This window comes from Stegodyphus dumicola, chromosome 4, assembly GCF_044657685.1.
Source record: "Stegodyphus dumicola isolate Sdum_Otavi_A_Nest chromosome 4, ASM4465768v1".
NCBI classification, from domain to species: Eukaryota; Metazoa; Arthropoda; class Arachnida; order Araneae; family Eresidae; genus Stegodyphus; species Stegodyphus dumicola.
Genome location: NC_140771.1, coordinates 187608466 through 187635416, shown reverse-complemented (window position 1 = coordinate 187635416; position 26951 = coordinate 187608466). Strand labels below are relative to the sequence as shown.

General features: G+C 32.7%; 1 protein-coding gene across 2 annotated transcripts in view; it reads left to right on the top strand.

Moving 5' to 3' along the window:
* The window catches only part of Gug (arginine-glutamic acid dipeptide repeats grunge), an 84759-nt gene that overhangs the window by 17867 nt on the left and 39941 nt on the right, over positions 1-26951 (top strand). For both annotated transcript variants that reach the window (XM_035370633.2, XM_035370632.2), the window contains exons 3-7: positions 10146-10245; positions 10342-10440; positions 11289-11369; positions 16893-17040; positions 22858-22953. In XM_035370633.2, the coding sequence (XP_035226524.2) occupies positions 10146-10245; positions 10342-10440; positions 11289-11369; positions 16893-17040; positions 22858-22953 (524 nt within the window). The remainder of the gene's footprint in view (positions 1-10145; positions 10246-10341; positions 10441-11288; positions 11370-16892; positions 17041-22857; positions 22954-26951) is intronic.

Genomic DNA, 26951 nt, shown 5'->3' with positions numbered 1-26951 from the left:
TTCAAGTAACCTTTCTGACTGCCATCATAAAACAAATGTAAACTGATTACCTCATTAATTGATTTAAGGCCAAATTATCTGGATGCACGCATACGTATTAGAAAATAAATGCTATTCTTTAAATCAGACCTTTAAGCCAAATTGCCTGAAATTTCATCGCCCCATTAACTCCGTAAGGACCAGCGTAGGAGAATGAAGCGCAATCACGGGACCGCACTCGCTGAAAGAGATCGTCGCCTTCGGCCTGCGCATTTTCAGCAGTTAAGCCTAATTTTACAAAAAAAAATCATATAAAGTCATCATTTTGATATTATGACTTCAATTTTTAAAGTTGTGTATTTAATGTACTTGTTTTTAATGTGTATTAATAAAAAGAATATCACATTAAGAGAAAAAAAATTAAACAGGCAAAATACTAAAATCATACCTATACGCACAGAAATAAATATTATAAACATGAAAAAAATTTACAAATACTAAATTAAAAAAAAAAAAAAAAACACTAAACAAGAATTACCTATAGAGATTCCAATTTAAAAATTCCGCTGTGTGAAATAATTCAAAACAAGGATCAACATAAGAGTCCTACCTTGCATGTTTCGCACTCAAAATATGTTGTTTGCTTTCGCTTTACGTAGGTTTTAGCTCACACAACGCTTCTTCTCCTACCTTTATTACCTTTTCCGTCAATGTGAATTTTCAGAAACTGTCTTTCAGTTAGATAGAAAGGTGAAGCATCCTGTGATTTTGGACAAATTTTTTTAAGTTTTTAAGTAAGGTCTCTTAGTCATGGCTAACGGAATGAAACTGAATATAACCCTAACACATGCCCCAAAACGTCTTCAAAAGACACTCAGAAATATTTCATTCTCAAAGCCTGTGTGACATCAGGTTTGTATTAAAAAACTTCCTGTTTCTCTAAATCGAAAACAGCGTCCACAATGACCGGAAAGTGATCAAGGAAAGACCCCCACTGGCGGGATATCCGTTACTGATCACGTCAATATATACATTATATGTAATTACATTATATGCAAAGTAAATGCATTATATACCAAAATATGCCTGCGTCATTAAATATGATGACCATTCAAGGCATTATATATAACCTATTAAATCAAGTAAGAAAAAAACGCTGGCTCTTTCCTGAGAAATACAAGCAGGATGCATTACGCATCCAGAAAGCTGATAGTCTTTCTCCTTCTGTAAATAATGTTACTTTTTAATTAGCCAAGAAAGCTTATGTTAAGTTTCAAAATAAATAGAATGAAAAAGAAAAGAAAAAAAAAAAAAAAAAAGAGAGAATCCTTACGAAATAAACAAAAATGTCTGTTAGCCTTTAATTCACAGGTGCACTTATAAAGAGCCGTGATTTCCAGTTTGTTTATTTCAATAAATCTCTCAAAACTGGAAGCACGAAACAGAAACTAATGCAAGTGCATGAAGGTCAAATGTCGTATGAATCAACCCATGTGAAAACAATTATGGCTGATCTTTAGAATATGGTAACTGGTAGTTTGGCGACATTTTGGAGGCGATAAAGGTTACTACCTAGGACTTTGGTAATAATGTGAGAAGCACGCAGTTCGGATTACGCATTATTTTGTGTGAGGGAAATGAGAGATCATGAGATATGTCATGTGACATTAATGGACGAATTACAGTTGTTTAATCGGAAAAGGGGGGAAATCTGGAAATTTCGTATTTAGCTATATTCTGTGTTGTGTGAAACGTGACATTAATGGACTAATTATAGTTCTTTAATCGGAAAAGGGGGTTAATTTGGAAAAGCTTCATTGTGTGTTGTGTGAAATAGTGTTGATTAATTTTCGGATTGCATGCCGCTTTGTAAAGTGAATTCTAAATTTTTAATGTATTTATCTGATAATAATAATAAGTTGAGATTGTGTGAAAGGAAGGATATTACAAGTTTAAATGGCGGTGCAAGAAATATGGTGAAAATGGACATTTTGTGAAAAGGAGTGTAAGGAAGGGTACTTAGTTTGCTGAAAGTAGTTTGAGTATAGGTGAAATTTTATTAATTTCTTATTACTTGGTGAATAGACTTCTAGTTGACTACTGGATTTAGGATTTAGAAATTAGCAGTAGTACTGCAGCGACGTAATGAAGATTCTGAAGAAGATTAGGTAAGTTAGTATTTTTAAACATTTGAGGATATTATTTTTATGCATTGTTCTAAATGTAAGGAGTAAATAAATTAAAATGGTATTATTTGAAAATTGTTATTAGCAATGATTTAGTTTAAAGTAATTAGGATTGTAATTTAATTTTTATTAATTTAATGTATGTGCTTATTTATATTTCAAGTAGTGTTTTTTAATTTAATTATATTTTAATTTAATGATCGTGATTTTGTGAGTTATATGTTTGTAGTATTTTGGAATATATTTGAGTAGTATACGTTGAGTATTTTCATGCATTTTCGTGAAATTTTTCTTAATTTATGAGAAAAAAGCAGTGTACATGGATATAGTGATGAGTGCGCAATGCCATTTTTGTGCAATTCTGGGATGTTTTTTTAAGTAAAAATAAGTCGATGTGTACATGGTTTAGTGATATTTTTATTAAATGATAGTTATTTTGTGAATTTTGTGTTTGTAGGAATTTGGTATACGTTTTAGCTGAAGTAAACGTGCATGGAAATAATTTAAATATTTGACACTACTAAGTATTTGTAATGTTTGCGGTATGAATTCGTTGGTGACGTTTAAAATATAATAGATAATTTAGAGGTAAAAGTTTTTAGATATTTTATTTATTTTATACGTGGAAATGTTTATATTTGGAAAGGGTATATACTTTTTTGCAATAAGGTAATTTCATATATGTTCTTTTTACCGGGTTTAAAGATTGAGAAAATTGTTATGCATTTTCGTGAAATTTTTCTAATTTATGAGAAAAAAGCAGTGTACATGGATATAGTGAAGAGTGTGTGCAGTGCCATTTTTGTGTAATTCTGGGATGTTTTTTTAAGTAAAAATAAGTCGACGTGTACATGGTTTATGTGTATGTGTTATTTTGAAAAACTCGTAAGGAGTATGGTATTGTGCACTTTTTCCCAATTTTGCAGTGAATATTTGTCATGATTAAGCAGTTTTGTTAGATAACATTTTTAGCATAAGTGTAATTCGGCTAGTAGATTGTTGGAAGAAGTGTTCAGTAGATAAAAAGAAAAGAAACATGGCTTTACTTCGTGAAGACAAAATGGCGGCGGGGAAAAAAAAATAGAGGGTTGCTGTAGGAGAGTTGGTCGCCAAATTTTCGCCAAAAAATCGCCAAGTTATCATAATGTAAAGATCAACCACAATTATCACTTAGCTCCATTTACTGGCTTTTAAAAATTGAAATAAATCAATTCCGTTTTAATGTCATACAGGACGCTGGGCTGGTAAGAATGGAATCATTGCGTCCCGAACAGGTTTAAGTTTCAAATTATAAGTTTATTTCTACGTTTATGGCTTTCCTTTATAACTTAGTGATAGGGCAAATAATGAACTTTCCTTTGGAGTCTTTTCTATTATATCTAGTGATAAATAATTTTGGAAAATATCACAATATATTTTGAATTTCTCTGGAGATTTAAATTTTTAGTACTTGGCATTTTTTAGCTATTGCTATTCTCCAAACATTTCCCAAATGATATTTTTGAAGAATTTTACATTTTCAGTTTTGTGGCATACAAATCTTTCGATTAACGTTAATTTTTATTTTGATGTTAAAAACAACTTTCTTGCGCTTAGCACTCGTAACATTTTCTTTATTCATTTTTTAACTCAGAAATTTTAAATCAATTTAAATTGATAAGAAAATAAGCATGAAATATAAGAAAAATAAGAAAACACATGCAAATGCAGGAATAAAGCTATATATTGTATGCATGAATTCTTAGCTGTATATATATATATAAGTATTCTTAGCTATATATTGTATGCATGAATAAGAAAATATGCATGGAAATACATATGAAACAAGAAAATCCCGGTGGTCAACCAAAACAATATATTCAATTATGCACATGCAGAACGAATTGTATTAGTAATCATTGCAACCAAACCTAGAGATGCAAGCAGTTTTTAGAGCAGGTTCTGTCTTGAACTTGCACATGTTTGTTTTTTTACACATTTTTGTGCATAGTATTGTTGCGTGTGTACGCGTTCGTTATGAATTGAATGCATATGCTCTTGTATTTTTAATTTTCTGGCTTAGCTTTATTTTAATATTCGTCACGCACTGCACTGCATGAGGAATAAAACAATTTTATTTATAATTCTACTAACATTAACTATTTAAATACCAAATTCGTAACACTGCCCCCTTCCCCAAGGTCTGCACATCCTGGGCAGTACAATCCCTGAACAGGAAGCCAAACTTACAACTAAGGCATAAATGCAATAATAAACATTACAGTACAATATCAAACAACATGAACAAAAAAATGCAATTACTAACTTAATCAAATGCTAAATACAGAGGCTGTTCGCACATTTTTTAGATGATGTATATTGTATTCACAAAACTAAATTACATAAAATTCTTATGTTTTAAATGTTCTATTTGACATCCCTTATTCTGAACTATCTTTCGACACCACAATTTCCAGGATAATATTGCCTTTTGAAGTGGCAGAAGCGATATTCTATCCCATTCCTCCCGAACAGCTTTGCAGAGTCCTGTTAGGGTTTGGGGACAACGTTTGGATAATGCAGTTTTTAAAAGTCCGAAAGCGCAAAAATCCATAGGTGACACATCAGGAGATTTAGTAGGGATATCAGTGAAAGGTATGGCTTTGATACCAGTTTTTGTTCCATTTCTTTTAGGAAATTTACAGTGGATTTTGATGTGTGACTGCTAGCTATGTCCTGATGGAGTCTCACAGATTGATGGCACTGTGGGTAAAGCGATGGTGTTTCATTCAGAAAAATTGGTGATAAAATATGTTCCTGATAGTATTTGGAGTTAATCTTGACATTTTTTTGCACTCTCTTTATTTTTAACTTGCCATTATAAGAAAAACCAGCAACAACCATGAATCCCTTAGAAAAACTTTCTTTCGATTCTTTGAACCATGTACTTAAAATTTTTTCTCTCCTTTTATGATAATAAATGGCTCTTTTTTTTGTTACAATCATTTAAATACACCCATGCTTCATCTATTGTGACAATTGTTTTCCAGTTTTCTTTGGATAAGTGTTTCTCATATAGAATTCTGCAGCGTGTCCTGCGTTGAGCGATATGCTTTGGAAGAAGACGATGCACATTGCATTTTTTCGCTTTCTTAAAATTTAAATCAACGTTTATCATTTTGTTTACAGTGGACACCGAGCATTGTAATGATTTTGCAACTGTCCTTTGACTAGGGGGATTTTCTTTTAACATTAAACAACGTACCTTTGCAATAGTCGAAGATGTCCGTTTTTTCCTTGGACTCTTGTTTGGAATTTTTGTCCCACTTGAGGCTCCAATTTGACATTTTTTTTCCTTTCTTGTTGATGATATTACCTATCGAGGATTTAGATGTCACAAAACCATGACTCTCACATCGTTTTTGGATAGCGGAGTATGCATATTTCTCTTCAGAAAGAGCGTAAATGTAGCCTTCAAACCTCTGCTTTGTTAAATTCGCCATTTTGAATAAAAACAAAACTTTCAAGCCACAGATGATAATTTTGACTTTTAAAAACATAGTACAATTGCAATTACTTCTTTTGCAGCAAACGATTTTTTATTACCGCTTACCAAAACCGTCTAAAAAATGTGCGAACAGCCTCTGTACAAATCAAATACTAAATACAAGTCAAATCAAATATACATTTAGAAACAAAAAGGATCATGGTCTTACACTATTTACAATTATTTACACTGCGTACTATGTCCGTAGTAATGAGCTAACCTGTCGTAATGAACGACTTTAGGTTTAGAGTTTGATGACTTATGGATCCCAACCACAATGTCATTCAGCCTGTTTAGGACTGTACAGACCATCCCAAAGCTGACTGTAATCTAGGCCTGACTTGTTTTCGTTGAATTGTGTTCCACAACCACACCTTGTCTCCTTCTTCGAATCGATGTCCAGTAGCTCCCGTGTCATATCTGGTCTTCACTTTCTCCATCGTCAAGTTGACTTGCTCTCGTGCAGAACGGTGCATCACTTCAAAACGGGCCTGGATATCTTGGATGTATTCCTCAGGCGATGAAGACGCATCCATAGGGTGACTAAACAGGCGGTCGCAAGGCAGACGAAGGTCTCGATCAAAGAGCATCTGGGATGGAGAGGGCTGGCGTTTTTCTTCCCCTAGTATGATTTCAGCCAACACTTGAGGACAGCTTTCTGAGCAGGTCCTTTCAGATAAGATATCGACATTTCCAGGTGAGGATCTCTTCTAGGGATGGATAGTCATGTCCTCAGATGCTCCCTAGAAGTCATAGGAAAAATTGTATTTCCTCAAAAAGATCCAATTTGACTATGCATGGATCTGTAATATCTGCCATATAAGGCATGTGATGGTAAGCGGCACTTCCAAATGTGATGCTCACCGGTAACTTCCTAGCTATGTCGATCTTATCGCCAGACGCAGTCTGAAGGGTAACACAGGATGGCATCCAAATAAGTTTATCTTTAAACTGTTGAGCTAAATTCGTCCGAATGATGGTAACATTAGCTCCTGTGTCAATGATCATGTTACAATGAACTCCTATTGATGGATAGCCCATTACTGTTGCCACTCACTGCAGGAATCTTGAGCACTTTAAAGCGCCGTTTTTCATTATCTGGCAATCTCCATTCTTCAATATGGTCATTAATTTGTTTCCTCCGTCATTGCCAGGAAATGGTCTTATTTTCCGTACCTTCGTATGTGGCCTTCAGCTCCACAGTTCCAGCACTTTGGTTTCTTGTCATTCCTTTTCCATCTCATGACATTTAATTGTCTGTTTAACTCGTCTGTCTCATTTTTCTTACCCTGGAGTGTTCTGTTGTTCCTTCGTATGTGGCCTTCAACACCACAGTTCCAACACTTTAGGACTGGTTTCTTTTCACTGTTATTCCGTCTCAAGGCATTCAGTTATCTAGTTAAGTCATTTAGACGAGCAGTCAGTTTATCCACTGGCTCTTGTACTTGATGAGCGGCTCTGATTGGGTGGTAATCTCTGCAGGTTGCTTGCTGGGCTGCCTTGAATTTCATGGTGTACACCAGAAGTGCTTTTTAAGTCCTTGACATCTGCCATTCGTAGAGCCTTCTGTATTTCAGGATCCCGATCCCGGATGGCATCGATAAAGTACTGCAGGGACAGGATGTCCCTCGTTTTTGTCGGGCACTTTATAAAGGCGAGGTGGGACAGCCTTTCAACATCCATGGCGAGCTCCTGGAGTGTTTCTGTTGGCGGGATTTTAATTGAAGCCTGCTGTAGTCTTTTAAACACTTCTCCCCAATGTGCCAGACAGAGCTTCGAAATCTAGCCTTTGATTACTGGAAAGAGTCTGAAGGATATCCGCTGCGTCTGCTCTCAAAGAAGCGGCGAGATAACAAGCCTTAGCTTGGGAATCCCATCCGTTTGCTTCCACCACTATAGAAAATTGTATCTTATACACTTGTCAAGAGGTCTTTCCATCGTATGTGGATAGCTTCAGAAAGGGACGAGTAGGCATGAGCAGAAATTTAAAGCCATCTGAATTGCTCCCTGCTGTTGCTACGAATTTCTTTAAATTATCAACTTCTTTGGCAACTGCAAAAACTCAGTCGTCGATTTCTTGTTCAATATGTTCTTGGATGACAGCTACTTTTTCTTCAATTTGTTGTTCGATTCGCTGTTGGACGGCCGAAACTCTTCCTTCGATTTGTTGCTCTACAGTAGAAACTCTCTCTTTTATTTGTTCTTTCACAGAAGAAACTCTTGAATTTCTCCAACTTTATTTTCAACAGCATCAATTCTGAATTTGTTTTCTATTATGCGGGCAATCTCTCCTTTAACAGATTTCATCTCTTTAACTCATTCTTGGCCCAATTTCATCTCTTCCTGGCCCGCTTTCATTTCTTCCTTAAACGAAGCAAAGGCTGATATTAACTGCCTTAGTTGTTCTTCCATCGCTCTTGTTATTGGCCTTCAAATCCCACTTATGACACCAAAAATTGCTGCGTGTGTACGGGTTCGTTTTGAATTGAATGCACAAGTCTGATGAAAAATAGACAAAATTTATTATTATCACAACAAATAAAACAAAATGCTGGAATTTCCTGAGAAATTCGTACAGTATTACAATATCTCACAGTAGTTATCCTTTAACTACTCTAACGTTAAACAGAACTTAATTCAAAACAGCTAGAGAAAGCTAATCCGCGAAATCGCTGCAGTCAACAAGAGCAGTTTTGTAAACAAACTCTCAAAATAACAACTAACTAAATAATGAATTGAGAGGTTTTCATGTCGCTTATATAAGCTTTTTAAATGAACGAGAATTTTCTGGTATTTTCTCGAAATCAAAAAGAGATATTTATTTATTTAATGTTAAATGTGCGCGCTCTTGTATTTTTAATTTTCCTGCTTAGCTTTATTTTAATATTCATCATGTGCTGCACTGCATGGAGAATAAAATAATTTTATTTATAATTCTACTAACATTAACTATTTAAATACCAAATCCGTAACAGTATTAAGTATACGTACATGGGCACCGTCTTGCATAGATAATCAAGAGTGCATTCTATTTTTATTATTTGAAGTTCTGTTTTATGTGTTTGATATATCTTTTTTTTTGGTTTGTAAGAACATTTTAAGGACTCTATAAAATGAGTAATTTGGAAGTTTTATAAAAAGTGCCTACTTAGGAAATACTCATTTTAAAAATTCAATTCAAATTAATTCTAGATTGATCAAGTCTGGTGTAATTAAATATATATCGTAATAAAAAATAAATTATCAAAGTGGCATTAAAAATAAGAGTAAAACGTGTAATACTTAATTGAATTAGGAAAAATCTTGATTCAGAAACTGAGTCAATTAGTGAAACAATAATTGAAGTAAAAGTTAAGGAAGTGTGCATATGAATAAAGTTCAGTAAAGTAATTTGTAAATAAAATTGGAGAATTTGAAATTTTTTTTTGGTGTGTGTGTGGGTGCATGTTTGAGAGAGGGAGAACTTAGTGGTAGGAATAAAGACGCTATAAGTGTATAGTAAAATAATATATACAGGATTTTATATCATGACAAAAACATTCATGAAAAACCTGGATTAAAAAACTATAAATGCAAAGTATACGGTTTTGTCTATACCATGCATATGTCTTCATGAGAATTATTATTATTATTATTATTTTTATGTCTGTTATCATTTCATTATGATTGTAGTTGGAAGCATGTGTAGCTGTGAATTGGAAGGGCTGCCTAGGTGGTATAGTGGTTAGTAACACTGACTGCCATACCGATTGGCCCATGTTCAAATCCTGGAGAAGGCATGGATATTTGTAAGTAATGTGTGTGAGCTACTCTAAATACATGGTACTCTAAAGGGAAGGGTCTACTCTAAATACATATCAACCTGTCGAGGGGATGGGAGCAAAAGAGGGCCCCTCTGGGGTATTATCCCTCAGAATTGGGACAGAGTTGCACAGTTAGTGCAGCAGGCTATACTTGTGCTGTAAGTGATAAATTTCTTGTGTCTCGCATACTTCTACCCGTTCCTGGTATTGGAAAGTACGGACTGCTGCCAGAGATACAGCATGTTGTAAATATTTGCTTTATACTGAAAAAAGCGCTTTATGCGTGAGAGTATAATTGATGCCTCCCTTCATTTTTTTTAGGGTGGTGGTTAATAGTGTTTATGTGTGTCCCCTCTTAGCTATAAAATTGGCTTTTACGTCTTCTGTAATGTAGAATATTTTTCATACCATTTTTAAATAAACAGATGTAATTTTTTAGTCGAGTTTTTTTGTCATTTTGCTGAAAAGCTCTTGGTGTATATGATCATATTCCACTTGTTAGAATATATTATATTGTGTATGAAATGATTGATAGCAAAAATTCACTCTTTAAATATTGCTTAAAATGTTAAAAAAATTATAACTATTTTTAAAAAATGAACTGTTAACTCATGTGAACATATGTGCTAAAATAATGAATTGTTTGAGCAGAAGCATGGCTGCATTTGCTGGCATGTGTGATGGTGGATCTGCTGAAGATGGATGTGTAGCTGCCTCTCGTGATGATACAACAATCAATGCCATGGATTTGGTAAGTTAAATTTTGAAAGCTTTTTTAATGTATTATTTTTAAACATCTATCTTATTTCAATATTTATCTTAATATATTATTTTTGTTTCTCCACAGTTGCATGAAAGTAGCTATGACACTGGTAAAGCCTTGCAGGCTCTTGTAAAGAATCCTATTCCACCTGGTGTAGAAAAGAAATGGGTTGAAGAAGAACAGGTAAGAAGTTATTAGGCTCAAGTAAATGATATTAATTTTACATTTTCATACCATTAACTTTATGAAGGAAATTTTAAGCTTCTTCTGAAAAGCCTTTATCACCAGAAGGTGTTTAAATAAACAATTTCATGCAATTCTACACAGGCAGAAAGATCCCACCTTCCTGGTTTTAAAAAAAGTTGCTTTCTGATTATTCATCATTCCAGAAAAGTGTCCATTAGACAACTCACCACGACACCAAAAAATAATTTATCTCGCAAGCCATGTGTCGCCAAAAACGTGTTTAAGTAACAACCCAAGTATACACATTGCATACCCTGAAATGGCTTTACACTTCTTTGGAACTCCAAGTTATCCCTCCTATGAAAATTTCAGTATTTTACCATTAATCGATCACATACTGTAGTTTTTATCATTTTTGATGAAATCTCAGGCTTATCTGTATGCATGCATAGAATGTAATGTGGCTTGCTTAAAGGCATCATGTTTTTTCCTCCCTCCCTCTTCTCATTTTAGAGATTTGGTGCCGAGTTTGGCACAAAAATCAAGAAGAGTGCATGTCTTGTATGGAAAAAGAAGAATGTAAAATAATAATAATAATAATAATCAGCACTGGATGCATTATTGAAATAGACATAAAGGTATCCAAATAAATGCTTTTCTCCAAAGTTGGCAGGGAGTTATCTACTTTTTGTAGAGATGCATGTAATCTGAAAATAGCTGTATCTGTTTAAATTTGTTGTTGTTTCAGTGTGTGCAAATGCAGACTTCAAAATTTTCAAAAATGCTATAATCTTTATATGTATTTTTAATATAGAGAATTAAAGAAAAATTATTTATTTTTGCAGAAACGTTTTGTTAAAGGTTTAAGACAGTATGGGAAAAACTTCTTCAAAATTCGTAAAGAGCTTTTACCTCATAAAGAAACGGTAAGATTTTGCATTTTTCCTGTTATTTTATGCATGGATTTGTTTTATAAGGCCAGAGGGTATAATTTGAAGTACCTTGGAAGAAATAATTCACTGAGCAGTTCTGTATTGGCATTAAATAATGTATACAGTCAAAAGCCTTTAATCCGGAATGATCTATAATCCGGACCTCAAAGCTACAAACTTTCTGCGCATGCGTGTACGCATAATGCGTCTACTCATGCGCATAATATGTTTACGCATGCGCATTTAATGTATAACGGATGGTGTAAGCTAAGCTAAAATTATCTAATTATCTATTTCAGTTAAGGTTGCAGATTGCGTTGTTCCTTAATCTTCTAATTGGACCTGGCTTATTTTTTGCAGATTGTTAGGGCAATTTTATGCGAAGCAGGTCGTTTCGACACCAACGGTTCGACGCCGGAGCAGTTCGATGCGGGGGCAGTTCGACGCCATAATTTTTTCTTATTTTTATTTCTTTTTAGAATAAATATGAAGTAATATAAATAAGTAATATGACTGATTTTTATTTATTGAATTAGAGATTGTTTGCATGCATATTTGAAATAAATATATGTGTGTATATGTGTAAAAGTGCTCTAGATTTTTGTTTGTGTTCCAGATTAGTGAGAAGCCCCCTCACAAACCCCCGGGGCATTAGGGAGGGTTTTTTTTTTTTTTTTTTTTTTTTTTTTTAAATATTTATTTTACAAATCAGCATCAAAAAAGCAAAATACAGAAATGGTAATTAAACAAATGGTTACAAAGAAGTTATATTGCAGACAAATAAAATTACGGATAAATAAGATTAGAGATAAATAAGATTACATCACAGAACTGTTATTATACTAATCCATTGCAAAATTATGCGCCACACCTTTCAGTTATTCCATTATTTCTTGATTTTCAAAATCTTCAACTATTACTTTAATTCTCATATCAGCTCGCAGATACCTATTCCGCTTGTGCGGTGGTTCATCTCCACGTACAAATCGTTCATAACATTGATCAATTGATTTTTGAATGTGCATGAGACCATCTATGAATTCTCATAATGTGGGGTGGGAAACACCAAATTCGTACTGTAGACGCCTGTGCGCTGCTTCCGCGAAATTATTGGTGCGTCCTTCGTTATTTAAGGTTTTAGCATAACATGACCACATTTCTGGTTTAGAAGTAGGATGACGGCGACGATTATTTTTCTGAATCCTTCCAACGTAATAATCTTCAAAGTTATCTAAAATTGGGGTTAACTCTTTAGGTAAATTCTCACTCAAAACTTCTAAAACATTTTCAAGTTCTTCAGAAGGCACAAAACTTAATGCAGAAATCATATGTGCATAGATAGCAAAATCAGTATCGGTATTATATTATTGCATTAAACGGAATTCTACTAATTTGCGCTTCATATTTTTCCCAAAGTGGAACAAGCACCCTTGAATTTCTGTGTTTGGAAATTTGCTTGAAAAGGTGTTAATTAAGGCAATTTCAAACTCTAAAGAAATTTTTTTTGGCTTAAAAAGTGGCCAGTTGTCTTAAATTATTTCAATCATGCGTGTATATGTTTTTTCCGCCTTGTCGGGTAAGAGAGCATAAATGATTGGCAGTACCAAAACCTCTGCATTCGACCATAATAACAAAAACCTGGGAAAAAAGATTTGGTGCTAGACTAAAAGTTCCATTAATGTAAATTTTTGTTACGTGGTGAATCCAATCGCTGACACTGTCTTTTCCGAAAATTAAAATTCGGTCTTGATCACCCGATCCCGAATCGCCGATAACAAAATTTTCGTCATTTTTTCCATAATTTCTGGCAGTTCAGTGAAAGCCCTGTCAATTGGTTGCGACAGGGCTGCATTTATGTCTTTTCTACGTTGTTTAATAACTAATCTTACAGCTTCTCGACTTGGAAACTGTCTTAATGCTCCAACAGACAGCTCATGCGTTTCTTCCATGCGAATTACTGCGGGAGTTTCTTGTGTTTCAACAGCTTTTCGCTTTATTGATGTTAAAGTCCGGACAACTTCCATGCGTGCTGCATTTCCATCATGAGCATGATTGCGAACAAGTTTTAAAAATTGACCCGTAACTGCATCAATGTAAATTCTTCCTTTACATTTATTGTTTTTGGAAAATTCAACGTTACAACGACACAAATTTTTTGCTCCATTTTCTATATACTTATCGAAACAGTATAAACGTCGCGGTGCGCAATGAACTGGAAGTTGATCTGTCAGTACTATTCTTATCTTCAGGGCAGATGTTTTTATTTTATTCAGCTTTTAATTCCTTACTAAATGTAGTATTTCATCTCGATGTACTCCATCTCTGATATGGTTTAAATCAAATTCGTCATTATAAATATCGCGAATACACATCAAATAGTTTTCTAGTTGGAATTTTTCTAATTTCGACTATGCGTAATGTATGCTTTACGCATGCGCCCGTTGAAAAAAATGTTTAATAAAGTAAACAAATAAATATTAAGCTTGCTTTTTAAAAAAAAAAAAAATTTGGTATCCTTTAGATCGTAATTGCTCTTTATTCCATAAATTACAGTTTCATATTTTTAATTTTATAATTTCTAATTAATATAATCGCCGAAGTCTCGACGAGTCCGGATTAAAGACTTTTGACACTGTAAATATTTAAGAAAATATTCATATTTGCCATAATATGAAAATATACTAATGAATTTAAATCCAGAAGGCATGCAAAATTTGTCTAATTCCAAAGAGATATATACTGGTAAAGAAATATGAAAATATTTAAAAAAAATTTTCTCCCTAATGGCATGCTCTAAATGTTTATAGGCATTGTCTGCTGCTAAGGCCAGAAGCAGTGGTCTGTTTATTGTGGAGACACCTTACAGGTGAGGATAATGAATACACCTTATAGGTGAGGAATGGACAAATTACATTCATGCCTTCTGTGTCATTCGAACCTGGGTCCTTTGGTATGCCAATCAGAGTCACTAACCACTTTCCCATCTAGGTGGCTGTTTTTAAATTATGATGCATATTTTTATAAGTTTCAGTGTATATTATTCCCAAGAAGCTACCATATCTGAAATTTAAAGAAGAATTTTCAGTGATTGCAGGGAAGAATCAAATTAAACAGTAACTAACATTGTAAATATTAAACTGTAGAAACTCTTTGTATTCTCGTATGATTTTACAGTTGCAAAGTGACTTTTTGTAGTTTTACAACTTTTTTTCTTTATAAAGGACAACATTTTTATGCATATATATCAAACAAAATTACTTTACCATTCAATATTGAGCACTGAATAAGGTTTTAATGTTCTTCGATATCCTAAGAAAATTGCTGTGACAGCTTTTAATACCTCTAACCATTCTAAAATTGAGGAATATCCAGAAAACTCTTACCACCAATGTTTGCTAGAAGGATCGTGAATTTTTAAGAGTTACAAATAGTACATGATTTCTGTTTTTACAGTTAAACAAGGATGATATGAAATGTGAGTGACAAAAACAATATTAAATAATAGCATCATTTAGGCAGCAAAATATGAACATTCATTTTTAATTATTGTGTAATTTAATTACTCTTGCATTTTGGAGAGTTTGAAAGAAGACTGGTTAAAGTTCAAAGTCCAGAAGAATACTTAAATACAAGTGATCTTGACTGGAAGTCTGAAATATTACAAAAAACACAAGCAATATTACTCTGATTTCAGCAGCTTTGTCTTTTCTGTCAGAACCACATTCGACTTTTCAGGTTGTCTCATACATCCTTACCATTTTTTTTTTTTTTTTTTTGCTTATAACGTGCTCCGCCCTTAGGCACTACACAGAAAGGGAGGGATGCCCCGTGGAGGTCTTTTTAAGAAAAACTGGCTCATATCAACAATACACATGGGGAAAACCACGGAAGTGCCCATGCAGCCAGCCCGTTCGTCGGGACTCGAACTACCAGTGTTCAGCAGCTTTAACCACTCGGCTGCTGGTGAGCCATCCTTACCATTTGAGAAGGAAATCTAAAGCATTATACATAGCTGCCAGTTCATCCAGTTTTTCATCCCATTTCCTGGTTTTTCTATTTTTAATTTTTAGCTTTTACTGAGAAAGTTCTTTTATAAATAAATAAGCTTTTTTTTAAGCAAGATTTTCTCAGTATAAGAATGTGAGAAAATTACAATATCAAATTAAGATATATCAGAATCGTATTATAGATAGTTTAGTTACCTGAATCATGCATGATAAAGTGAATTTAAGTCAATTTGAAGTACTTTGAAATGGTAACACTGCATAATATGGAAACCTGCTTAAAAGCTTATGGTATTCAATCAAGGCCCTCCTAAAAATTTCTCAGTTTTTTTTTTTTTATTTATTTTTTATATATATTTCAAAGTTTGCAAGAATGCATTATGGTTTTATGCAGATAATGTATACAATTAATATGAATATTTGTCATTTCATTCGCTCTACTTTAAAGATGACTTTTAATAAATGTGAATAATTTTATAAATTTTTATTCATGGAAATGATAGAGAGATACTGCAAGGAGATAATCTTTTCTACAGTTGTTGCTTTACTGAAATATCTAATATATTCAGAAGTCCTCAGAACATTCTAAAAATATTACGATTACCCCCTCCCGTAATCAACTGTAAGTTTTTTTATTTTATTTAATGTGTTCACTATTTTTTCACTCAGTCTGATGGAATATTTCTTATTTTCTCTTTCAGTTTAGTCTGCTCTATATTCTTTAATTCTAAAAATACTGTACAAAGTGCTCTTCTCAGAAGTATATATGCAGTTATTTACAAATAAACACAAACATGCTGAAAGTTTCTTTGCTTGTCTAACAGTTTAATATTACTCACCAATAACAGAGCCATGAGATATTTAAATGTTTATTAGTTTAGTTTTAACCATCTATTTAATATAGAAGTGGTACAAAGTTTAGTCTGTAAAATAAGCATTGAAAAGGTAGAAGGCACGAAAAACTTCTAATCATTTTCCGATGCATTATGTGCGAATAAATAAAGCATTTGCTAGTTTTTAAGAACAAATACTGTATATAAAATATTACAATATCTTTGTAATGCCATGAGAAGTTATTAATTAAAAAATAAAAAAAGATGGCGTATTGTTTACTACATTTTTAAATACTGTATATAAAATATTACAATATCTTTGTAATGCCATGAGAAGTTATTAATTAAAAAATAAAAAAAGATGGCGTATTGTTTACTACATTTTTTTTTCCTAATAATGACAATCGCTGTATGTTACGGTAACCTTAGAAATGATGATCTGCTAATGTTGTAGCTTAAGATATAACAGTAGTGCCTTATTCCTATAAACTTGCTGACAATTCAAAAAACAGCATGATGCATTTTTGAAAATTTGCAAGTTAATGTGCAAATTTTCTTAAAGAGGAGTTTTGTTAATTTAGACTGTTATCTATAATACTTTATCACTTCTCTTTTTCTGCTAGTATCTTTATTATGTATGATGTCTTAAATCAGGTTTTGATTACTGTAATTTTTTTTAGGCTGATCTAGTAGAATTTTATTATTTATGGAAAAAATCGCCTGGAGCTGTGACGTCTCGGACACATAGGCGTAATCGTCGTCAAAATACCCTTCGCCGTATAAAACCTAGTCCGATCAAGCAAAACAGACCAACTTCAAATGATTATAGTAAACATGTTATTATTTGCCAATGTGTGATAACATTACTGATGTTGTAAATTCTTTAACCTGAACCATTATTCATCATATGTTGCAAAATTAAATTCATGATATAAGAACAAAATTTATTTTATATGCGTGTATTTTATGTATTTTTATACTTTTAATAAAGATTTCTTTGACATATTTTTATTAAAAAACTTTGTATTATTAGAAGTTAGATAAATTCTGAATTTAATGTTATAATTCTCTTGAAATTAAGATTTTGTTCCATATATTCTAATTTAAGTAGTTTTGCGTGATATAAAAATAACCTATTTTATAATGTTTTTTTGAGGTATAGCTAGAAGAGTTAACCAAAACTTTTGATTGTTTAGCATACTTCATTTCTGATAATTCATTGTTAAAGATGTCAGCCCCTAAAAATTAAAAGTTGTGGAAACTTCTTCTTGATATTCTTTCCTTTGATTCTAAAGGATTATTGAGGAGCAAAATCTACATCAGGTTGATAAACATCTAAATTATTTATTGTAACATTTCATTTCTGCATTTACAGTGTATTTTTTTAATACAGTAGAGGAAGAAAAAATTTCGATAGTGGAAAAAAAAATTATATTTGTTTGCAAAAATTGACTTTTAAAACATATAAAAAAATAGTATTTTATACAATTGATAATAAGGTCTAAAGTAATGCAAATTCAGTAAAAGGGTTCTGAAATGCAGGTAGTTCCCATGTAATATATACTCAGAACTGTTACGCAAAAAATGCTGTGTTGTCAGAACTATTATACAAAGCTAAAGAAGAGACGGCTCTGAAAATTAATCACAATATATAATTTTACTTTTATTAGCATCGGAAATATGCTCATAAATTTTATTATTCCGTTATTAAAAGGTTTGATAGTTTAATATTAATGCACCTGGTTGTTTCGTCAATGCTGTTAAGTAAATTTAAGAGCAAGATTTTCTCTGATTTTCTCTGAAGATTTTCTCAAAAAAAAAAAAAAAATAATAATAATAATAATTTTTTTTTTTTTTCCACTTTTAACTCAAAGCGGCTGTTATTGGATTGTTTCATTTTTTAATTCATGATTTTGCATTTCACTTTGCATTGTTTCACTTTTAATTAAAGTTTGTTGCCACTCGGCAAGATGTAACTTATCTTTCAAATTTAATGTCTCTGCTACTGATTAATAAACTAAGCTGTTTAAAAGAAATAGGTGCAGTTTTTAAGAATATTATTTTATTTTTAACTTTTAAATCTGATTCAGTTAAATAAAAATGCCTTTATTTTACAATATAGCTGATTGAAGACATTAAATATTTATATAGAATTATGTTATATACTTTTTCATTTCTCAAATGTACACAAGATACATAACATTTTCATGTCAAGCTAAATGTACACTGGTCATCAAAATTAAAGGATAATGACAGAAATAAACATAACTGATACTTGTGAAAAATTATTAATGGAAATTTGTACACAAGCATTAGTTAAAAAAAAGTGTTTGGCATTTGGTTAGTCGCAAAATTCAAGTGTATTCGGTCACAAAATATTGAAATTAAAACCAAATTTATGGAAATTGGAAAGTGATAGGCAGATTAAGTATTCTTTTGTGGGAAAAAGTTTTCTGTAATATGGTGTTTGGTCACCTCGAACAGATATGCATACCTTACATTTTGGATTTCGTAGACTTAGCAAAGTATTGGTCAGGTCTTGTAAAAATGCAGGTCACTCTTCTAAAAGTGTACCTTTCTGTTCCTGAAGGGTCTGGGAGGAATTTGGCACCATATGAGGCATCCCACACATGCTCAATCGGTTTCAGCTCAGGTGAGTAATGTGGCCGATCTGTTCGAGTGATACTTCCCATTTGCAAGTATTCCGATACTGCGTATGCTCGATGAGGCCGAGTATTGTCATCTGTTAGCAAAAACTCTCGACAAACAGCACCCTTAAACTGTCTAACTTGGGGTTCCAATACCTCATCCCACATATCTTCGAGTGGTCACAAAATCTCCTTGGAAGATATGCAGCTTGGTGTGGCTATTTGTCATGATTAATCCCCAAACTGTTAAACTGACGGGCAAGTTGCATGTTCCTTCCTCTCCATATCAAAACGCATCTAGAATCACTAATCAGACTATACCTGGACTAGTTAGTAAACAGTACTTGGGCCGAGTCATCTTGGTTCCTTTGAACATGACAACAGCACCAGTTTAAGCAAGACGTTCTGTAAGCTGGAGTGAGTGGGATACAAACCATTGGTTTTCTCATATCCAGTCCAACCTTGAACCCTTTATGCTGCAGTAGAACGGCTAATTAAAGTTTCTGTGGCAGCCTAAAGGTCTAAAACTAAATCCCTTGTAGTTGCTTGGCAGTTTCCTTGAGCTGACAATGATAGAAAACAGTCTTCTGATGCAGTTGTTATTCTTGACCAAGCATTGGATCAGCTGATAGGCTGATCCAATGCTCCAAACTCTTGAAACTAAACTCTAAAAAGTGGCTCCAAACTCTTGAAACACGTTGAAGAATATTCAAATCTTGGACCACCTCCATTTGTGTTTGACTTCCCTTGATTCTACCAAATATTTACCACTTTTGACCTTCACTTAAATGATGCCTTTGAGCCATAACTACCGAATATTGATCACTCTTAGAAACAATGTTCCGTTTAAACAACTCTACAGGGAGTTCCAACATGTCCCCATTGTGCACTACATTGTCAGTCGCCGAATTTGCAATTTACTGAGGCTAAACTATTCGCCAAAGTCCAATTTTTTGTTAATTTGTATTTAATTAACATAAATAATTATAGCATTGGACATTGTTTGCAATGTTAACTTAGTGAGCATATTTTTTCTCATTATCCTTTAATTTTGATAACCAGTGTATCGGGTGTACAAATAAGTTTTGAGTGTTTTTTTGTTTTTTTTTCCAAACTTTTAAGCTTTATTCAGAGAAATGTATTTTATTCAAAGTATTGTCCACAGTTAGCTATGACTTTTCCCCATCTTTCAGCTAGCGTACGGATACCGCATTTAAAAATATTCTTCATCTTTTGAGGTGATCCAAGAATTGACCCAATTTTTGTCTTTGCAAAGTGAAATCATGAGTCATCTACCGGAACAAGTGGAAGTCGGAAGGAGCGAAGGTAAATACAGCGGGTGGGGTAGGACATCCCATTGAAGCACCTCCAAAGTTTTCTTGATGACTTTTGCAACATGCGGGCGAACATTGTCGTGCTGAAAGGTCATGCCTTTTGGTGTGTTGGGGGCATTTGAGCTTCAATGCATCAACTGTTTGTAACGTTCCTCAGTGATGGTTTGGTAAAACATCAGTAGCTCATAGCCGAATACTCAGAGCTGATCATAATAGATGCACATATTCATTCATAGCTTCTTGCTATGAATATTCGGTTTGGCCATTGAAGTTTTGATGCATGGCTGTGCTTACCCCACGATTTTCTGCACTTTGGGTTGTCATAATAGCTTCATTTTTTGTTTCCCTGTCACGATGTAAAAACTCTTTCTGAATTTGCCTTTATAGCAGTTGTTCGAATGTGAAAAAATGTCATTCGACGTCTCTTGGCTTGAGTTCATATGGAACCCACCATTTTGCACCATACCCATGGCCTTGAGATGCTTTGAAATCGCCTGTTGAGTCACTACCAAGGTTTTCGCGAGTTCCTCTGGAATTTAGCATGAATCTTGGTCCAATAACCCTTCCAACTCAGTGTCTTGAAACTTCACTGTCACATGTTTTTATTGATGGAACATGTTTCCCATATGCTTCACAGAGTAGTCAATGTCCATCAGCTGCACTTTTCTTCAGATTAAAACAAAAAAGAAGCACTTCCTGCAAATTTTGTTTTGTTGGTACATGGGTTGAGTGCAAAGAAAGTTTGTTGTTTACACTTCAGCGAAATGAAACAGACTGATTTTTAGACAGAAATGCTAGGGCTTTAACATGAATGTTACAAGATTGTCCGATAGGATTTTAATACTAGTAACGCCATCCCTCAAAACTGTCAAAACTTTTTTGTACACCTAATATATTCATCAAGTATTATGTAAAATGTTTAGCTGTTCCATCTGAGCCATCAATATTGATAATTTATCCAGATAAACCACATTAAACTTTAAAAGAACTCTTTAAGTTCTGATTAAAATCTTACTCCTTTCAGTTTTTTTTTTTTTTTTTTTTTTTTTTTTTTTTTTTAAAGTCGGAAGAACTTAAATCAGTATATGTGATTTTTGATGTGTATAAATTTAATTTCCAAATGCTGCCATAAGATTACCTATTTTTGAATGCATTTAGGATAGTATTTAACGTACTTGATGGATGGAAAATTTTTCTTAAATTCTAAACTTCATTAAGAGTAGGGATGTGTATTTGAAATCAGAACCAGGTTGCATTTCTAGGTTTTGCCTACCAATACTTAATTTAGAGTAAATATTGAATTTCAGAATTTTCTTTTGTGCTGCCATTGTCTGAATTGATTTATTTTCTTTAAATGGCAGTTTAACTGACAGTGGTAGTTAATAGTTGTTTCATCAGCCTGCCAGCAGTTCGATATTTTTATAAGTCATTATGTCAACAGAATTTTGACATAATGACCTTTCTGAATGGTGTAGCAACACAAAGTATGTTAATGCAGATATTGTTGTCACAAAGTATTCACATACATGCAGTGTGTAGGTGATATGATCTGTTGAGCAAGTCAATTAAAACCATCTGAGTGGCATGGCTTGTTTAGCATCTGCTTGTGAAGAACTGTATTTAAACAATATTATCTAAATTTTTGGAATTAGTTCTTTTAGACTTGGCTTTCCTAGATTTTCATTCATTAAGATGATATTTAGATCATTTAAGATAGTAAGAAAGCAAAATAATTTAAAAAATAAGGTAACATAGACACAGTCTCATGACCAAATAAAGGGTAGCCATGCCACTCTGTGGTTAATGCATAATTTGCATTGGATAATGTATGAATAGATATGAATTCACTAGATCCGGGATGTACTTTTTAAATTGTACAAGAAATTTGATGCTTCAGTTTGTTAGGAGGTTTACTTCCTTGCCAAATGCAATTCAATCTTGGCACTTAGAAGACCTCATATTATTTTTAATGATGTCATCTAGTAACCAGTTCTTTCATAAGATGGCAGCCAAGTGCCGTATTTTATACAATAATGGTCATCTATAAACTCTCAATATCGCTTCAGTCGGAGATGAGGATTTCACTTTTCATACGTTTTTCATTCCAGAGTTGAACAGTGTTATGCCAAAATGAAACTCCTATGATACGAAAAAAGTTAATAGCTTACTTGTAAGCAAATACAGTCTGTGTTGTATACTGAGTTCATCTAAATCACTGCTTTCTGCTCATTTGATTAGATTTTCAAAGAAAATTGAATTTAACCACACTGTTTTCTTAAAAGATTTTTAGTGTTGTTTTTTTTTTTTTTTTTTTTTTTAATGACAAAGCTGTGATTATAACAATTCAGTATTTTAAAAAAATGTCCATAAATTCAGTAGATCTGCCATTGGTAATCTGGATTTGTTGTTTGTTGAAATAAACATTGATTGCAGTTCATTATTACAGATTTTGCAGCAATTACAAACACTACCTTATTAAGAGGGAATATTTGTTTTTACAGGAGATAAACTTCCTCTTTTTAATACAAATGTATTTTTTATTTTATAAGACTAGTTTTATTGTATTTGTAAGTTTAAAATATTTTTATTGAATTCCCATGTCTCCATATTCTTGAATATTTTAAAAATTTCTACTTTTTACTAATTATGTGTTTATATCGTAGTGGATGGTAGTTCAGGTAGTGATGAAGGAGAAGACTCCGAAGATTCTGATTCGAGAGATGTCACTGGATATCAGTGTCAGAATTGTTGTACAACTAGTAAGTTTCTGTTTTATTTTGTATTTTTGCTGCTATAACTGCAAGGTTGTAGAAGTACATTATTTTTGGGAGGAAATGTAATTTTTTTTCCCTCTTAATTTACACAATTTCTTAACCCGTGAGAAGTCACGCGTAGCACAGTCACCCCATGCGTCAAAAATTTCATTTTAATTAATCATCCTTCTAGTATCATCGTGTTTGACACTCCCCTTGGAATGTGTATTGTTATTTTTGCTTGTTTTTCTTTTCTGCAAGAGAAGCAATCGTTTCTTGAAATCCATGATGGAATGGGGTGACTCGGTCACCCCGTGCGACCATTACTGCTTCGAAAGTTTTCATTAGTAGCAGCTTAGCTTCATGCTCTTGTGTGTTTCCATTGTTGATCTGTTGGATTATTTGATAGATAATAGCTTACAAACGTAAATTTACTGAATATGAAAAAGAGATGGAATGTTTGAAAACTCTATTAGATGAAGTTGAGTATTCTGAAAAGGAAATTGATCAAGATAGTGAAAATGAATCTGATGAAGAAATATACAGTTCTCACAATAGTGAAGTGAATTTGAGCAGAATGATGAAGACGACAGTAATCGTGATTTAGTAAAAATAATTTTTATTAGCAGCAATAAGAGTTTGGCAGAAAGGAAAACCAAATTAAAAAGGGAAAACATCTTCTAAAAATAGAATAACTCATTTACCAGTATTAAGAGGAACTGCACGCAATATAACAGAGTCTCTAGAAAGTTGGGAATTGTTTTCCAATGCTAAAATGATGCAATCCATTGCAGAGTGTACAAATATTTGTATTGAAAAAATATCGGTAAATTACACCAGAGATCGGGATGCCAAAACGACAAATGATGTGGAAATTTGAGCACTTTTTGGGCTTTTATATCTGTGCGGCTTGCATAAATCATCACATATAAATACGCAATATTTGTGGGCTACTGATGGATCAGTCATTGAAATTTTATGGAACACAGTGTCATATAAAGGATTTAATTTTCTTCTCAGGTGTCTAATGTTAGACAATGTGACCAATCGTGAAGCTCGGAAAAAATTGGACAAACTGGCGGCTGCGAGAGAATTTTTTGCCAATTTTAATATGGTCTTCCAATTTGGAAAAGTTTTATACTTTGTGTGATAAAATAAAAATATAGGAAGTTTCACTCCCGTATGACGAAACTTGTTCGGGATGTTTAATCTCAAATTTTGCAATTTTGTATATCATTTTCAACTAACCTTGAAAGATTGGTTAATTATGTTAAAATAATTAGTGCAGTGCAGTTAAAGTGCAGCAAAAAATGTGTATAATTTAATAGGCCGTACACGGAAGTCATGGTGTTCACATAAGATTTTTTCTTTTAATTAAAAAAAAATTGATTGTACATGTTCAGCAGTGTTTTATTATACATTATCTAATTATGTACTCTGAATTTTTTCTGAGCATCGGATGCTGAAGTAAAGGATACTGAAAAAATTTAAACAAATTATTTAAAGCCATCAGAATGTTTATGAGTGATGTAGAGAAATGTCAGTTATCTTAATTAAGTTTCTCTTTTCTTTTCTTTTCTTTTCTTTTTTTTTTTTTTTTTTTCTTGAAAGTTAAACCCGCTTAATATTATCTATAGCCTTTTAATCGAATACTTTCAAAATATTTAAAAAAGGAATGATTGCAACACAATGCTGAAAAAATCTTCATTTGAATAACAATTAGAATGTAAGCTTTTGGGATGTTAGAATCTTTCAAGAATTTTCAGGATGTTTGACTTATTTCTTGGAATTGTTTAAATTTGGGAGTACTGGCTGTTTGAAAATTAGACTTTGAGGAAAAAGGCTAGACTGTAGTGTTTTTACAAGTTTTTATTTGATGCAGTTCTGAAAAATGAATGCTAAAAGTGACAATGTTTGTGAAGCAGCAAAATTGTTCAGCATTCTTCCATCCTTTGTAGAATGTATCGCTTGCAGTGTCTAAATTTTCATCTTTGCAAACTGTAATCATTTTACGAATTTTACTGGTGGATTTTACAAAGCTTATATTTGTTATGTCAGCCTTGTTAAGAATTGCTCAAAAGCCAAAATGTGCTTTTGAGAGACAAAGACCAGTTTTCATTTGAATGAAGATGTCAACCCATACAGCTGCTCCATATGAATAATTTATGCAATTTAAGGCACCATCTTTGAGTGTGACTGTATTGAGATTATACGTGACTGTATTATGATCAATCAGCAGTGCATATTGATGGTTGAATTAAAATTTCAATGCTGAAAACTTTTAAAAAGTTTAAAGGAAAGGAATCTTCAGTAGAAAATTTAACATGCTTTAACTAATGTTTGTCTCTATGGGTGGGGGATGGGCTTTATAAAATCTTGCGTTATATACTTCTGAGAGTGTTTCGAGATGCCTAAACTGTGACTTTAGTAATTCAGGATTCTGGAGCCACCTCAGATATTCTTTAGATTTTGATTCCAATTAATTTCTGGTAGAGAACATGTTATTCACGTTATGAATCAAAAGTTATATTTGGTGTGAAGCAAGTTATGTTTTCCTTGTGCAGACACAAACATTTTACTAATTTGATTTCTGTTACACCTTATGATATCTGTTACCCTTCTTATGGAAATCAAATAAATTTAGTAGTCATTTTTATTCTTTTCAAATATCTCCAGTGCTCTTATCAATAATTCTCTCTTTCAAAAAATAAATTATAAATTAATAAAAATTTTGACAGTGTATGGGGTTTAAAACACAGTAAATTTTGTCTCTTCCCTGCCCATGAATTTAAAAAACTTTATTGACATTAGCTTCTTCTACTGTTGTAATTAAATGTTTCACGAAATTCTTCTGAAGAGATATATTGTGAGATCTGAAGCAAATCTTTTATATTGGCTAACTCCTCTGTGGAATGGTGTACACACCAGGGGCCTAGGTGGCTAGACCTTACCCCTAATCAAATAAAGTTAGACTTACCAAATCAATACCAAAAACAAACAAGATTAACTAAATTCAGAAACATTAACTAAATAACTTACTTCAAAACATTAACTAAATTCAGAAAGAAATACTCCCCTCCCCACACATGGCTAAGTTAGCAAAAATAATAAGCAAATTGTATATTAATTTTTGGAATTAGTAGAGTAATAAAATCTGTTAATCGAGAAAGCCTTCGAACTGATGTAGTTGCTGAAAACACATAATAATAAGCAATAGGCAAAATGCGAATGCTTTTAAGTAATGTGATAGGAAAAACAAGACATGCAATAAATCAGGGTATAGGTGAGTTTGCAAAATAAAATCTAATTAATTGGAGAAAAAGTAAACATACATGAATGTGATGAGAATTGAACTTACATATTATAGCAGAATCATACATAGAAAGCAGACAAGTTCATAACCAGTTATTAATCATTATTCATGTTGAGAACTGACATAGGTCTGTTACAGTTCAGAGGGTATTAAAACATCATAGTGACAGATTTTGACAGCAGGGCCAATGATTAGTTTTTGATTTTTATAAAAGTTGTTAGCAAGCCAATAATAACAAGTTCTTAGTAGTTCTACTTTCAGTTCCTGGTGAATCCTATTCATCTGTATATACACCATGGCGAATCTGTGATGGAGACTATCTTTAATTGCTTTAATTTTGAATTCCGGACTTGTGATTAAAAGAAATTGCTATGATAATTCAATCTTTTGTGTTTTTTTAGTTACCAATATAGCTGTTAACTGTCAGCCATTATTAACTAACTGTTTTGTTTCATTTATTTCATTAGTTGTTAGAATAAATAAAAATAATTACTTTTTTAAAATCTGCTGCGTCTGTTGTGGTATTTGTAATAAATAATCCAATCCATTTATGGAATGTCTTACCTTTTTTGAGAGTGGGAGGGCTAACCATGTTTTATATGATGATATAATCTGAGTATATCAAAACAGTATTCTTATCGATCTATGGTATAGTTTGGAATTTTTCAGCATTAAAGAACTGGGCTTAATG